Source organism: Eretmochelys imbricata, chromosome 1 (assembly GCF_965152235.1).
Source record: "Eretmochelys imbricata isolate rEreImb1 chromosome 1, rEreImb1.hap1, whole genome shotgun sequence".
NCBI lineage: Eukaryota > Metazoa > Chordata > Testudines > Cheloniidae > Eretmochelys > Eretmochelys imbricata.
This window is the reverse complement of record NC_135572.1, coordinates 225,026,555-225,042,124: the sequence shown is the minus strand read 5'-3', so window position 1 is coordinate 225,042,124 and position 15,570 is coordinate 225,026,555. Positions and strand designations below refer to the sequence as shown.

At 46.5% G+C, this 15,570-nt stretch overlaps 1 protein-coding gene across 1 annotated transcript in view; it reads left to right on the top strand.

Annotated features, from left to right (window-relative positions):
- Positions 1–15,570, top strand: part of LOC144270054 (alpha-2-macroglobulin-like protein 1) — a 38,364-nt gene that overhangs the window by 4,401 nt on the left and 18,393 nt on the right. The window contains exons 6-18 of the mRNA XM_077826289.1: positions 86–245; positions 1,118–1,202; positions 2,220–2,334; positions 4,037–4,151; positions 4,653–4,762; positions 5,305–5,472; positions 5,955–6,071; positions 6,808–6,871; positions 7,309–7,454; positions 8,888–9,037; positions 9,705–9,821; positions 10,530–10,668; positions 14,719–14,842. Coding sequence (XP_077682415.1) covers positions 86–245; positions 1,118–1,202; positions 2,220–2,334; positions 4,037–4,151; positions 4,653–4,762; positions 5,305–5,472; positions 5,955–6,071; positions 6,808–6,871; positions 7,309–7,454; positions 8,888–9,037; positions 9,705–9,821; positions 10,530–10,668; positions 14,719–14,842 — 1,610 coding nt within the window. The remainder of the gene's footprint in view (positions 1–85; positions 246–1,117; positions 1,203–2,219; positions 2,335–4,036; positions 4,152–4,652; positions 4,763–5,304; positions 5,473–5,954; positions 6,072–6,807; positions 6,872–7,308; positions 7,455–8,887; positions 9,038–9,704; positions 9,822–10,529; positions 10,669–14,718; positions 14,843–15,570) is intronic.

The window sequence follows — 15,570 nt, the reverse complement described above, 5'->3', positions numbered from 1 at the left end:
GAACCCTTGAAATAGCTGGATGTTGTGGATTCTGGATCATTTAGATGCTGGAGCAATTAATTATGCCTCTCTGCTGCGGGTGCAGGACCCTAACAATAACCGGATTGGCCAATGGCTGGATGTGGCTCCACAGGAAGGCATTGCAGATCTGTATTTCCAGTTAGCTGCTGAGCCCCCACTGGGGATGTACATCATCAGCGTGGCCAATGAGAAAGCACACAGCAGCTTCTCCGTGGAGGAGTACGGTACGCCTGGGGAGAAAGACAGCTCTAGGGCAGGGGGAATTTTATCTGCGGGAAACAGATCCCACCTGGGGAGAGGCACGGCATCTTGGTATGAGAAATCTCCTGTGGATGGATGGGAGAGTGCTTCCTAGGAGGGAAGGTCATCCCTGACAAGGAAGGGAATCAAATCTGGTCTGATCTGAGAAGATGTCCCTGGATATTGCTAAGGAAGGAGATGATTCTCTGAACCCCCCCTGCCCCCCCCGTTTAGTGTGGACAAAGAGAGCTGTGTGTACACACCAGTCTGGTTAGGTACAGACTGCAGAGGCTATGACAGGACAATAGCAGCACTGAGCTTTCTGTCACAGCTGGCTGATCCCCAAAGCTGACTGTACCAATGATGTTAGGGGTCGATTTTCAAAAGAGCCCAAGTGACACAAGAGAACGGTGACTTTCAATAGGACATATGCTCCTAACTCATGTGAGTGCACTGGTTATTTCTAAGGACAAAGCTGAATTTGTATACTCGCCTTCCGAAAACTGCTGGAGAAAGGGTTCATAGCTCAGTGTTTTCTGTCTGATTTCTCTACAGAGGGGCAACAGGAGCACATTGATAGCTATGGCAGCCTCTTTCCCTCTCCACTCATTACAAACAGCTGTCATAAGGTGAGGGACATTAACAGACAAATTCACTGTTATTTGGGCCCCTACAGAGCCACAGGTCCAACACCAAGGGGGAGAATTAGGCAGGAGTGGAACTATACCTACATTTCATAAAAGAAAAAAATGGGACCCCCAATGCTACCACAGTTCAGCCCATGTTCATTCTCATCATGGCCGGCTCCTCGCCAGGGTGTAACTTCCCTCCATTCTCTCTGGTTCTTTCCTTCCAGTGCTGCCAAAATTTGAAGTGGTTTTTGAGGAGCCAACTCAGATTTATGCTTTGGATAAAACCTTCCTGCTCCGCGTGTGTGGCAGGTGAGGTGGCTGATCGGGGGGGAGGGAGCTGCTAGTAAACTCCAGCCTGGGATGAGCAATCCCCCCATCTATTAGGGGAACCTCAAAGGGAGAATGTAACTGAGTGACTGTGTCTCTGTTATATTAGGCCAAGTTCATTCCTGGCAGCCCTTTGACATCTTTAAATAGCTAGAAAAATCACCCTAATTATTAATTGTCTCCCATTGCTCTAGCTCCTTTCATCCTAAAGGATCTCAGAGCTCTTGACAGAGTGCATATGCAGAGACCATCCAACCACTGAAATATAGTCATTTCTGGGGTGGAGCACAGCAGATATTCTATGCTAGTCACACTACAGAACAAGACAATGAGAGGGGAAAGGAAGAAAAATTTCACCAGATGATACTGGAGGGGAAATTCTAGGGAGGCAGAATGGGATGGCTCCAGATGGAATTTGGCCAGGACATGGGGATTACATATTGACGAAGAAGAGCAGCCCCTCACTGAGTCAGCCTCATCAGAGCCTGCAGTATCACGCCTCTACTATCTCTCAGGGCACTGGAGTTAGTACAGACTCAAAGGGTAGCGCGTCTCCGCTGAACATCACTTATACCCCTTCACTCCTTGCAGCACAGGCTCCCTAAGCACAATGTGCTCAGATACCACAGTGATGGGTACAGGGTAAGAGCTTACACAGATAGATAAAGAGAGAGGTGCTGGGGCATTGACTCAGATGGAAGAGTCTTAGAAAACATAACAAAACCAGCAGCCCCTAGGTTTGGCTTGGAGGTCTTCCATCCAAGAACTGACCAGGCCAGCCCTGCTTAGTGGCTGAGATTGGACAAGATCATGGTTCTCGTTGCTTGTACAGCTGCATCTACCTTGGTACACTTCATACACTGTGAATATCCATGAAATAAATGAGATCTGGAGGTACACTAAAGCATGCCCACTCAGATTCCTCTGTTTTCTTTGTGTGTGTGTGTGTGTGAATACCCTTTCCATGTGTTCCCCCACCCCCTGCACTTTCTCACATAGATACACCTATGGGAAAGGCGTGCAGGGGAAGATCCAGGTGAGCCTGTGCCAGAAGAGTTGGTGGTATTTCTACAGTACCCAGCGACCTCCTCTCTGTCAACACTACAACAACCAGGTGAGCCACTTAACAAGAGCTGAGCCCCACAGGGTGACACTCCTGTGAAGCAGGAGCTGCAATGGCAGCCGAGGTGGGCCAAGGGGAAGGAGACACAGTGCAAGACATGTTATTTTAATTGATTTCACCCCATGTCTAAAACCTGTTTTTGTTCCCTGGCCCCATAACCAGCTGCCATTGTCTCTATTGTTCTTGTTAATAATCTTGGCAGTTGTCCCTTATTTGGTAGTTCGTCCCTTGCCTGGTCTCTTTTTTAACCTTGCCTGTTTTATATGATTTTTCCCACTGAACCATTTCAGATTTAACGTAACACATTAAAGTCAGAAAGCCCGAGAAGCCTTTTAACAGGGGCAACAGAGTAGACTCCTCTTCAGAGAGGCCTTTCCACCACAAAAATGACAACCTCAGCATTGACGCCCCTTTCCTCCCCAAAACCACCAACCAACCACCTCTCTCTCTCTCTGTCTCCCCCGCTCATTGTCTTGCTCTCTTTGGTGCTGAGATCCACCCACTGCTGACACCATGTCGAGTTGTGTGGTGGTGCAGACAGAAGCCAAAGGCTCAGCACTATGTGCATACAATGGTGTTTAGTGAGACTTACCTCATTGACTCATTGCACCGCTACAGACTAGGGACCGAATGGCTAGGCAGCAGTTCTGCGGAAAAGGACCTAGGGGTGACAGTGGACGAGAAGCTGGATATGAGTCGTCAGTGTGCCCTTGTTGCCAAGAAGGCCAATGGCATTTTGGGATGTATAAGTAGGGGCATAGCGAGCAGATCGAGGGACGTGATCGTTCCCCTCTATTCAACATTGGTGAGGCCTCATCTGGAGTACTGTGTCCAGTTTTGGGCCCCACACTACAAGAAGGATGTGGATAAATTGGAGAGAGTCCAGCGAAGGGCAACAAAAATGATTAGGGGTCTAGAACACATGGCTTATGAGGAGAGGCTGAGGGAGCTGGGATTGTTTAGCCTGCAGAAGAGAAGAATGAGGGGGGATTTGATAGCTGCTTTCAACTACCTGAAAGGGGGTTCCAAAGAGGATGGCTCTAGACTGTTCTCAATGGTAGCAGATGACAGAACGAGGAGTAATGGTCTCAAGTTGCAGTGGGGGAGGTTTAGATTGGATATTAGGAAAAACTTTTTCACTAAGAGGGTGGTGAAACTCTGGAATGCGTTACCTAGGGAGGTGGTGGAATCTCCTTCCTTAGAGGTTTTTAAGGTCAGGCTTGACAAAGCCCTGGCTGGGATGATTTAACTGGGAGTTGGTCCTGCTTTGAGCAGGGGGTTGGACTAGATGGCCTTCAGGGGTCCCTTCCAACCCTGATATTCTATGATTCTATGACTCTTGAAGCGTATCTACACAGCCTCGGGGTGGGGGGTGCTTCGCAGTGTGGCTAGACTGACACATGCTAGTTCTGTTGATCTAGGTCCCTAAAAGTAGCAGTGTGGCTGCAGCCATGCGGCTATGGTTAGCGCACTAGCTTGAGCGGAGCTATCACCTCTGTCTCCCCGTGCTCGGAAGCACTCTCCAGCTGCATCATGGACACTCCTTTCAAGTGCCTTGCAGCACAGAGCAGGTTGAGCTCCCTAGGAGCAGGGGTTCTGTTCTGACAGAGAGGTAGCTCATTCCGTGACATCTGTCCCTCCTGCAGTGCTGTGCTGTCCCAGCACCAATCACCTTGCTCTCTCTTGTTTTCAGACTGATAAGATGGGTTGCTTCTCCACATCTGTGTATCTTTCTGTCTTCAACCAGATCTCCTCTGATTACCGCAGCAACATAGATACAGTGGTCACACTGGTAGAGGATGGCACAGGTAACCTCAGAAGTCTCTCTGAGGGTATAGGAAAGGCACTTGAATAAACATGCACCAGTATTATCTGGGACATCAGAGACTGTCAGCCCTGTTCTTAGTCCACTGGGAGCATTGAGATACAGGCTCACAGGAGGTTCTGGAACTGGCCCTTCTTTGAGCCCATAGGGGGTTCTGTGCTCCAGTGCTCACTGGTTAGGCACCGGAGCTAACCCGTTATGGGTATAACATAAGGCATGTTGCTCTGTGGGTCCATAGGGGTGGTGTGGTCTGGTCTGGTCTCATGATGGGTCACTGACAGTTCTCCTATAGACATCTGGTGGGGAGACCAGATAGCCAGGGTCCTGTGAGCACCATCTCCCTGGGGGTATCAAGTGTGTGCAGCCTAATACATGTTTGTCTCACCAAATGGCCTGCTCTCTAGTTGAATTGCCCAATGGGATGGTTCTTTGTTCCCTGCCATTCTCTCTCTCTCCCATCTCTTCTCCTGTCCCTTTCACTCAGAGGTGCAGGTCAATGCCTCCCGCAGCTTCTTCATCTCCAGGACAGCTGGGACGGCCACGTTTGAGGAGGTTAATCCTTATTACTACACTGGCGAGATCTACACAGGGAAGGTAACTCTTAGCTAAACCCTCCAGAGAGTACAGCGGAAAAATGTGCTCCCAACTATATCCTCAGCTGTGTCTCCTTGCCCTGCTTTGTCCCCAGCACAAGCTCTGGGATGCCACAGAGACTGAGTAATTCCCAGCCAAAACACTTGGTTCAGGTGGGGTTAAAACTGAGGTACAAATCAGTGACTCGGTAAAAAATACAAACCCCATACAAGAATGTCAGTTGCTAAAAAAAAAAAAAAGCCCCAAGGACTAAAAATCCAGGGGATTCAGAGTTAGACCTCAAGGACACCCCAAACATTTGAAAGTATAGAATTCTGTAGGCCAGGCTCGCAAGTAACCCTCTGATGAGTCTGTGTGCTGCCTCTTCATATGGCAATAAAGGAGACGATGACTCTTAAGAGCAGTGCTGGTGACGCTGATGGCGACTGGGGTGTTCTCTCTGCCCGGGGAGATACTGACGGCGAGTTGGGTGAGATGGAGCTGGAGATTCCATACGTTGATGAAACTGCTTTGTGTTCCTCTCTTCCCCATGTGATTCTCAGATTAAAATAGTCGATCACCAAGGCAAAGCAGTGAATAACACACCAGTTTACCTTATACTAAGCTACACCAGGCTGCGGTTTAACAAAACGTACATCACAGATGACTCTGGAAGAGCTTCCTTTGAGCTAAACACGAATGCTTGGAATGGTGCCTCGGTCTCTTTGGAGGTAAGTGAGGAAGACTCCATCTCAGGATTTGTGAAAGTCAGGGACTAATACCACTTTCCAGAACCAGGTTATTGCTCCGCAGGCATCTTCCCCCCACCCCCAACCAGTTCTAATGAAGAACCATATTTCAGACTTGCATCACCTCTGGATATTCCAGTTCTTGGCTTCCCACCAAACAGCTCCTTTGATGTACGTTATTCCTAAACTGTGGATCCAAGTTATGCTAGCCCTGGGCTCCTCACATAACTGCTGGCATTCTTCAATGACCTGCTGCCGTTCCAATCATGAGCTTCTCATACCAGCCTAGGTATGTGCAAGCAAGTTAGTATGTAGTGTAGCTCCTTTCAATCCAGTGGATTTACACCGGGGATGAATTTGGCCTAGGATCTCTAAGTCATGTCTAGGATCTTGACCCCCCTAGTTCCAGAATCTCTCTCATCTGATGTACTCACCCAGAGAGTTCACTGTTTATTTTCTAACAGGGGAGATTCCTGCTTCAGGACCCAGTATATGTGCCAGGGACAGTCAATGTGTATTACCAGAATGCCTACCACTTCATACAGCCATTGTACACCACCACCAAGAGCTTCCTCAGGATCGTACGTGTTCCAGGAACACTGCCCTGTGGCAAAAATGAGAGGGTGCAGGTGGACTTCAGAATTTACCAGAAAGACTTGAGTTATGGTCCCAAGAGTGTGGATTTTTCCTATTATGTGAGTCGCTAGGGAAATGTAAGGGGGTGATGGTGATGGGTTAAAAATGCTGGATCAGAAACCTCGAGCGACTCAAGCCCTGGTTGCACAGAACAGAGAATGTGCACACACACACTCTGCCTCCCTGCTAGTGTTCCTCAGCTCTGCATTTGAGAAACCACCTTTACGGAGGGGAGAGGGAAGTTCAACATCCATGGCCCAAACAGTCCTTGGTCTCTAAACTAAGATGTCCAGTGTAGTGGCCATTTATTTATTGTTTCCCTCTATTCAATGTGGCAACTGTGCCATTAGGAACAGGGCCACTTAAATAATTTCAATAATGAAGTCCATTGATCAGCTGTCAAATGGGCAGGACTTTCACTCACTACTGACCCTGGACTAGATCAGAACTGGTGCCTGACAGGTAAAAGTTTTCATATCCCAGTCTCTTTATCCCCCTAAGTCCTCTGCACCCAGTGGCTCAATTGTAGCTGGTTCCATGGAGGGTGAAAGGCTCTATGTCTCATTCTCCCTAAGTTGCCATCCATGGAGAGTCTGGTCTGCATAATGATGTCAAGCTATTGACCGTATTTCTGGCATTTCCTAGCCCTTCTCTTATGCCTCTTTCTCTCTTCTCCCTTAGGTCATTGGGAAAGTGGGGATTGTCCTTTCAGGTCAGAAGACTTTCTTGGTTGGGTCATCAAAGAGTAAGTGCAGGCAACTCTTCCACATCGTGATCATGCTGTGCTGTGCTGTGTCCCCACAAGCTCTGCTCCATGGTGTAAGCCATGTAGGGTAACTTTAGGAATCTCACTCCTTGCAAGGCTGACATCTGCTAACATCCAACGAGCTGAAGCTCTCAGCCCCCTCAGGTGGTGGTTAGAGACAGGGAGATCCTCTGGCTGATCTATAATGGCAGGTCAGAGCTTGAGGAGTCCACGAGGACACTGATTGTTTCATGGTCTTCTCTGGAAATGTCCTTGGTTCTGAGTGACCCGATTCCATGCGACAAAGGCAAGGAGAAAGGGAGCAAAATGGCAGAGGAAGAGTGATGGCAAAAAGGGAAGATCTTGGTACATTTGGTAGTGGAAACATACCCTTCTTTTCCTCTTTCTTTCTCTCCAATCCCTCCTCCCCCATCCAGTGATGACGGGCACTTTCTTCATTCCTCTGGTCTTCACCTCCGACTACGCCCCAGCTCCTACCATTGTAGTTTATGTCATCTTCCCCACTGGAGGAATCATAGCTGATAGTGCCCCCTTCAGGGTCTCCATGTGCTTCAAAAATGAGGTAGGACTCATGGCTGAGAGCTCTGGGTTCATGGGTGTGTGCATCTGGGGAAGGAATGCAATAAGGTAATGAGGGTGTGAGGAGTAGATAAATATGGGTGGCTGGGTGTAACTGAGTGGCTGGGGTAATGATTCATTGGGAATATAGGGACCTGTATTTCAATGTATGGTTTTGGGTGAGGCACTTAGGGGAAGGGTAGCTGAAGAAGAGGGTTTTACCCTCTGCTCGGAAAGGTCTGAGATCTATGAACATTCTAGTGACTTCTGGAATCAAGTTCCTCAACCACAAGTTAAGAGAGCCCTGTGTCCTGCACACACAAGTCTCACTCCTGAGGACTGACAGCTCCATTATTCCACAGGAGCCTAGCTGTCATGGGGAACTATGATCAGGCAAGGTGAGCAAGTGCTTTAGGACAGTGATTCTCAACCAGAGGTACTTGTACCCACCGGGCGCATGCAGAGGTCTTCCAGGGGTTACATCGACTCATCTAGATATTTGCCTAGTTTTACAGCAGGCTACGTGAAAAGTCTGTCTTGAAGTCTTTAAACCACGATTTGAGGACTTCAATAGCTCAGACATAGGTGAGAGGTTTTTTGCAGGTGTGGTGGGTGAAATTCTGTGGCCTGCATTGTGCAGGAGGTCAGACTAGATGATCATAATGGTCCCTTCTGACCTAAATATCTATGAATCTATGAAAAGCACTAGCGAAGTCAGTACAAACTAAAATTTCATACAGACAATGATTAGTTTATACTGCTCTATGTACTATACACTGAAATATAAGTACAATATTTATATTCCAATTGATTTAATTTATAATTATATGATAAAAATTAGAAAGTAAGCATTTTTTCAGTATTAGTGTGCTGTAACACTTCTGTATTTTTATGTCTGATTTTGTAAGCAAGTAGTTTTTAAATAAGGTGAAACTTAGGGGTACGCAAGACAAATCAGACTCCTGAAAGGGGTACAGTAGTCTGGAAATGTCGAGAGCCACTGCTTTAGGAAACCTGGGATAGTCTCATGGAGGGTTTGAAGAGAAGGACTGAGTCCTTTGAATCTGACCTGGTATTTAGAGATGAGATTGTGTGTTGAGAAGAGCACTGGATTGATGTTCTCTCAGAAGACTGTGCTGCTGTGTTCTGCTCTTTAGGTATCTCTAGTTGCATGTTTCCCCTACTCTCCAATTGTCCTTACTCCTCAGTTGTCCTTCCCTTCAGAGACCCATCTCATGGGTCATCTGCTCCCATAGCTGCTTCATTCTCTCCTGAAGCAACTGGCTTCCCTGAGGTGAATCCTAGGGGACTACCTTCACCTGGATTATGTGGGGCTCCTCTGTGCTCTAGTGACTTTGCAGGCTGATCAGCAGAGGGGACTCGCTCTCTGCCTTTCTCCCCTCCCCTCTCATGTTCTTTCCCCTTGTGCCCTTCAAGGTGAAGATAGGGTTCTCAGAGGATGAGGCCCTCCCTGGATCTGAGGTCAGTCTCCGGCTGCAGGCAGCTCCCAGATCCCTGTGCGCTGTCCGAGCCGTGGATCAGAGTGTCCTACTGATGAGGCCAGAGAGAGAACTGAGCAACTCCATGGTAAATTACTCTGTCAGTCTGTCTGTGTGAAAGGAAGAGCAAGTGAGCAAGAGAGAATAAGACGACTACATTGCATCTGTACAGTGCTGTCCTTCCAAGGCACTCAGAGTGCTCCACGAAGGGAAATAGTAGCATTATCCCTGCTGTGCAGACAGGGAATGTGCAGCACAGGCAGGGGAAGTGACTTTCTCAAGGTCACAGAGTCATCATCAATCCCAAAGGGACAGACGGAATGCCACTGGGATCCATTTTTTGCTAGGCCCTTAAGGTGGTCTGTCTGGATATTCAGTTGTTGATCTTAATGAGCCACCAATGCTTTTGACGATTACATGATCGCCAGCCATGTAGCAGCATTCTTTGGTAAACAAACTTCATAATTCATTGGTCTGCACACAGTGCACATTACTAAATCCAGGATTAGTTCCTGTCTCCCAGCCTCATGCTCAGTACACCAGACCATGTTGCCTCTCCAGGAAGAAAATAGGAGAAATGGAGAAGCGTGACTGAGAGCCTGTTTGGAGAGTCTATCTCATAGGTTGGGTCTAAGCTTTCCATACTTGATAGCATGGAACAACCATTCAGACAGATCTCTGGTGTGTTAGGAAAGGTGTATGTTGGTTCATCTTTCCACTGACTGGTATTTTTTTCTCTTTCTTGATTTTCCCAGATCTATGGGCTGTTCCCCCATATTTTTCGTGGTGGATACCCTTACCAAGTGTCTGAAGATGACTTCGTATGCTGGTCTCGCGAACCTCACCAGCCTGACGTGTTTATGGTGTTCAGAGTAATGATCTTTGATTCTTCCTCATTGGCTAGGTGGAGCAGGGTCTCTGACATTATAGGTTATTAGGAAACAGCTCTAGTAATCATTGATATTCCGTTGATTAGCTGGATGAGTCACCTGATATTAGTGACCAATAGGAAATTTAGTTATTGTACATTGATATCCCATTGGTGGCATGGTTCAGGGCTCCAAACATAATCGGTCAGTAGGAAAGAGTTTTACTTAAGGTCTTCATTCTCTATGGGTTAGTGGTTTAGAATGCCTACAATTAGATGGCCAATTCAGCACTGATGCCTCACTGGGCAGTTTGCTGTGGGCATCTGACATTAGTGGTCAACAGGAAACAGTCTTGTTGTGCATTGAGGAACCCGCTTATAAGAGATGTATATGGGAAAGATGTCCAATAGGAACGCTGCTGTTTCCACATAGGCCCTATAGACTTTGAAGAAAAATAAACTTGCACTGAGTGAGTCAGGCCTGATAAATCAACTCAAGAGGCTTCATTGTCTCACTGCTGTGGCATATGAGTAATTCCCACTTGAATCAAAGTGAGAGATTCATATCATATAGCAGAGGGAAAACTGGGTCCTTGCTTTATAAGGGAGATGAGCAGCCTGAGGGACAAAGGGCAGCTGATAGAGGGAAAGGGAAGGATGGGTTTCTGATATCTAAATTCTCAGCATTTTCTTTCTTTCTTTCTTTCTTCAGGAAATGGGCTTGAAAATCATGTCCAACACCTATATCAAGAAGCCGAGAGAGTGCACAACTACTGTGGCTATGACAACAACAATGGTGACTGAGTTGGAGAGCACGGTCTCCGTGCTAACCAGACCTACATTTCTCACAAGTGAGCGCTTGCTAGCTATTCTTTCTGCCTCCTCTTACTTCTCACTGGAGGGCTCAGTCTTATAGCTGAAACCAGCACAGAGTTCAAGGTAAGCAGTCCATGCTGTGATTGCAAGTGATAGAGGAAAACAGAGAGACAAAATGTTGCTTTGCCCTGAACTTGCTTTCTGGGCTGTCTGTGACTGAGGGGTTGATCCCCCTGAAATGTCAGTGAACTGACTGTTGTTTAAGACATGTCTGTCATCTGATTAGCTGACATCCACACTTTGTGTCTCTGAGCCAAATGGAAGACTATCTACTCTGAATATGGTTCTGAGGTTCCTACAGTAATTGAATCTTCTTTAAATAGTGTCCCTATGGCTGCTCCACTTCAGGTATGTGTGTGCCCCACGCACCTTCAATCAGAGATTTTGATAACGGGGTCTGTTTGATCCGTGCAGGCACCTTTCATTATTACCTCGTGCCCTGCCCTGAAGCTATATAGTGCTGAGCAGGCAAACTGCCCTCAGTTCCTTCTCAACCACCTCGGCCTGAGATAGAGCTTTAGTGTGTCCACCCGGAGCATGACTTGGCTAGATGTTGTATCTAGTTTTTAGTTTAGTCTAGTTTATTAGTTAGCAAGTTTAGCTTAGCTTGTTATTTTGAGGATTGTTTCTCCTCTCCCCTCTCTTACGGCAGGCTTGCCTTCCTCACTAGGGCATGCCTGGTTTATGGGGGTTTAAATGCTGCCCCACTTGCTGGGAGACCATCCCAGTTTGTGATGGCTCCTCGAAGTGCATCTGCTGCCTTGAAGAGTCGCACGTACCACAGAACTATAACACCTGTTTAGCCCTCAAATCCAGGGCAAGAAAAAAACAGCAAATCAAGTTGCAGGTTCTTGTGATGAAGCGTTCCCTCTGCCCCACTTCAGAGCCCAGTCAGGAGAACCCCACTGTACAACATTCACCAGACAGATCTAGCACGTCTTCAGCATTGGCTCAACACTCTCCCAGGAAGGGAATATCTTTAGAGACCTCTAGAAGTCCCAGAAAAATGAGCTCTGACTCCCTTCTTGAGGAGTCTGCTTCCAAAAGGCCTCACTCTCCCAGTAGCTCGACCACATCAGAAGTTTGATGTCGCAACCCAGTACCGTAGAAGCGAAGAGTTCCTCCTGTACTGGCAGGGCCAGGAAACCCTATAGCTTATCTGAGAGCAAACATGGCTCCAAGAGAGCTTTGGTACCATCCGGAGAAGACAGGTATTCCATACAAAGAAGAATGGTACCATCGGACATAGCTTTACCCTGATGGGTTCATCGGTACCTCACAAAGCTCAGCCTCTGTCTTTGCTGGTGCCCACCTTGGAGTGCACAAAATCCTTGGTACTGTCTAGAGCTAGAGACAGTCAGAGCGCTACATTGGTACTGCCACACCATTCAGTACTGCAAGAATTTAGGTACTCAAAGGACCTATCTATGGCAGATGAACTGGAGTCTACAGAGCTTATGGGCACTGAGCGCCTCTCAGTACTGAGACTTCTGTGGTCTCTGAACCCACATACATCCTCAGTACTATCGGACTCACCACGCTTTTCCATGGGAACTCCTCCACTGGATAAAGAAGAAGATGATGGGGACCTCCCTTCACTATCTTTGATATCAGTCCAGGGCTCTCCTACTTATCCACACGAGAAGCCCTTCTCTGATACCTGAAGAGACACAGAAAAATGAATTTTGGGGAAGACATCGTGGCTGTCGGGAACAACTTTGGATTCCACCCCCTCTCCTGCATAGGCCTCTGTGGCCATATTGGGATCCCTGGGGTGCTTACTGCCAACAATTCTCCAGGACCCTGAGCCCCACCCACCAGATGATAGGGAGATACCATCTTCCCCTCCCCAGAACATAGCTCAACAGAAGGAGACATTTGAGGAACAGGAGGCTAGGGCAGACAAAGAGGCTATCCCCCAAACTACCATCTCATCTTCTTCACTTGATGAGGTGGTAATGTCTCCTCCTCCGTCAATGGCTGATGATTTTTGGCAATTCCAGAACTTCATAAAAAGGGTGTCAGGCTCCCTAAAGATACCTCTCAAGGAGGTCAAAGAATTGCAGCACAAGTTGCTCAACATTCTTTGTTCAGCAACTCCAACCAGAATTGACAGCCCTGTCAATGAAGCCCTTCTCAATCCTACAAAAATGATTTGGCATACTCAAGTGACCATACCACCAACATGCAAAGGGATGATAAAAAATATTATGTGCTCAATAAGGGCTCTGAATTCCTATTCTCCCACTGCCCTCCTAATTCTCTGGTGGTGGACGCAGTGAATGAGCAGGATAAATATCATAATAAGTCAGCCGCGTTTGACAAAGACCAGAAGTGCTTTGGACCTTTTAGGGAGAAATTCCTATTTATCTGCAACCTTAAAATTCCATATTGTGAATTACCGGCACTCATGGTGAAATATAATTACATGAACTATACAAAATTAATATCTTTACTTCATCACTTTCCCTCAGACCAAAGGGAACAGTTTCAAGCCACCATAGGAGTGGCTTGTCTCCAATAAGAGACAAACTTGTTGAAAGTCTCTGGGTAAGGATAAAAGTGTAAAAAAGAAGGGTGATGTCATAATAGGAGTCAACTATAGACCTCTAACCAGGAAGAAGATGTGGATGAAGGTTTTTTTAAACAACTAACAAAATCATCCGAAGCACAGGACTTGGTGGTGATGGGGGACTTCAACTACCAAGATATCTGTTGGGAAAATAATATAGCAGGGCATAGATTATCCAACAAGTTCTTGGAATGTATTAGAGACAATTTTTTATTTCAGAGGTGGAGAAAGCAACTAGGGAAGAGGCTGTTCTAGATTTGATTCTGAGAAGTAGGGAGGAACTGGTTGAGAATTTGAAAGCGGAAGGCAGCTTAGGTAAAAGTGATCAAGAAATGGTAGAATTCATGATTCTAAGGAATGCTAGGAGGGAAAACAGCAGAATAGATAACGTATTTTGAGAGAGCAGACTTAGGAAACTCAGGGAGTTGGTAGTAAAACCCATGGTAAGCAAGTCTAAGGGGAAAACAGTTTGAGACGGTTGGCAGTTTTTCAAAGAGTCATTATTAGAGCACAAGAGTAAACTATCCCACTGTGTAGGATAGATAGAAAGTAAGGCAAGAGACCACCCTGGCTTAACCAGGAGATCTTCAATGATCTGAAGCTCAAAAAAGAGTCCTACAAAAAGTGGAAACGACATCAAATTATGAAGGATGAATATAAAAAACAACACAAGCATGTGGGGACAAAATAAAAGCCAAAGCATAAAATGAGATTAAACTAGCTAGAGACATAAAGGGTAACAAGAAAACACTCTACAAATACATTAGAAGCAAGAAAAAGACCAAGGACAGGGTAGACCCGTTACTCAACGAGGGGGGAAAAGTAACAACAGAAAATGTGGGGGTGGTGGAAGTGCTAAATGCCTTTTTTGTTTCAGTTTTCACCAAAAAGGTGAGTAGAAATTGGACATCTAACACAGTGATCACCAGTGAAAATGAGGTAAGATCTGAGGCTAAAATAGGGAAAGAACAAGTTAAAATTACTTGTCTCTAGATCCGATGCAGCAGATGGAAAAGCGGTTCTCTCTTCAGTTCTGGGCTCCATTCCGTGGCTTCCTTCTCCCTGTGGGGATATGACTCAGGAGTCACCTGAAGGGGAGCACTGATTGAGGCACTACTCAAAGAAAGAGGAGAGATGACTCACCCTGTGCAATAAATGTAGTTCTTTGAAACATGTGTCCCTGTGGGTGCTCCAATACCTGCCCTCCTGCCCCTCTGCTTTGGAGTTTCCTCTTTGAGACTTTTTGGTAGAGAAGGAAGTGAGGATGGTTCACCTGCGCAGCTCTATATAGCCTTGGTATGGGGCACGAGGTAGTGAACAAACACTGCTAACGAAAATCTCCAGTCGAAGGAACATGAGGCGAACGCACAACCCAAAGTTGAGTCCTAAGGCCGCACCTATCAAAGAACTAGCTACTACGCAGAGTAAGTAACCTCTCTTTTGTAACCTCTAGCATTCCTTGTGAGTCTCACAACAACAGCACCTAGGACCACCATTTCTCCACCTGCACCTCCAGTTGAGGAGAAAGTTCGCAAGTATTTCCCAGAAACCTGGATGTGGGATTTGTTTTTGGTTGGGTAAGTAGAGCAATGCCATAACCAAAGATCCAGTCAGATTTTAGTGTTTTACAAAAGTGGGGGAAATTGCTGAGTCGCACACCTAAGAAAATGTTCAGATGCATATACTGTAGACCCTTTAACTACCAGACTGACAGAAATAGGGTTTGGTGGCTGAAATTTCAGTCAGTTTTCTTTTGTTAGATGTCCATGATCATAAGAGCTTGAATCCATTCAAGCTGGAGACTGGTGATGTATGAATGCAGAGAAACAAACCTGTTGTAGCATTATGATGTTTGTTTGGTATAAGAGTACAATATTATACTATCCTACTGCTGAGAGCAGCCTGTTTTAGCCCTCTAGGAACGTCCTGCATTAGCCCCCACAGATGGACAGGATGAGCAGAGCTATTCTGTCTAACTCCTACAATTCTTTTGTTGTTTTCCTTTGTGTCTCCGTCTGGGTTCTGTTCAGATCACTGAGAAATAGGGCCCAGGTTCTGCTCCCCCTGCCTGCTCTGGGGCAGCTGCCTCTAAATCCATCCTGTCCACCCACTGTCCTCATAGAAGACATCCCTGTTATTTACTTAGTCCACATAACATTCTCATTATACACATCTCTGGCAAAAATTGATTCTCTAGGGTCAACTCAACGGGTCTACCCTGTCATAGATTCATAGATATTTAGGTCAGAAGGGACCATTATGATCATCTAGTCTCACCTCCTGCACAACGCAGGCCACAGAATTT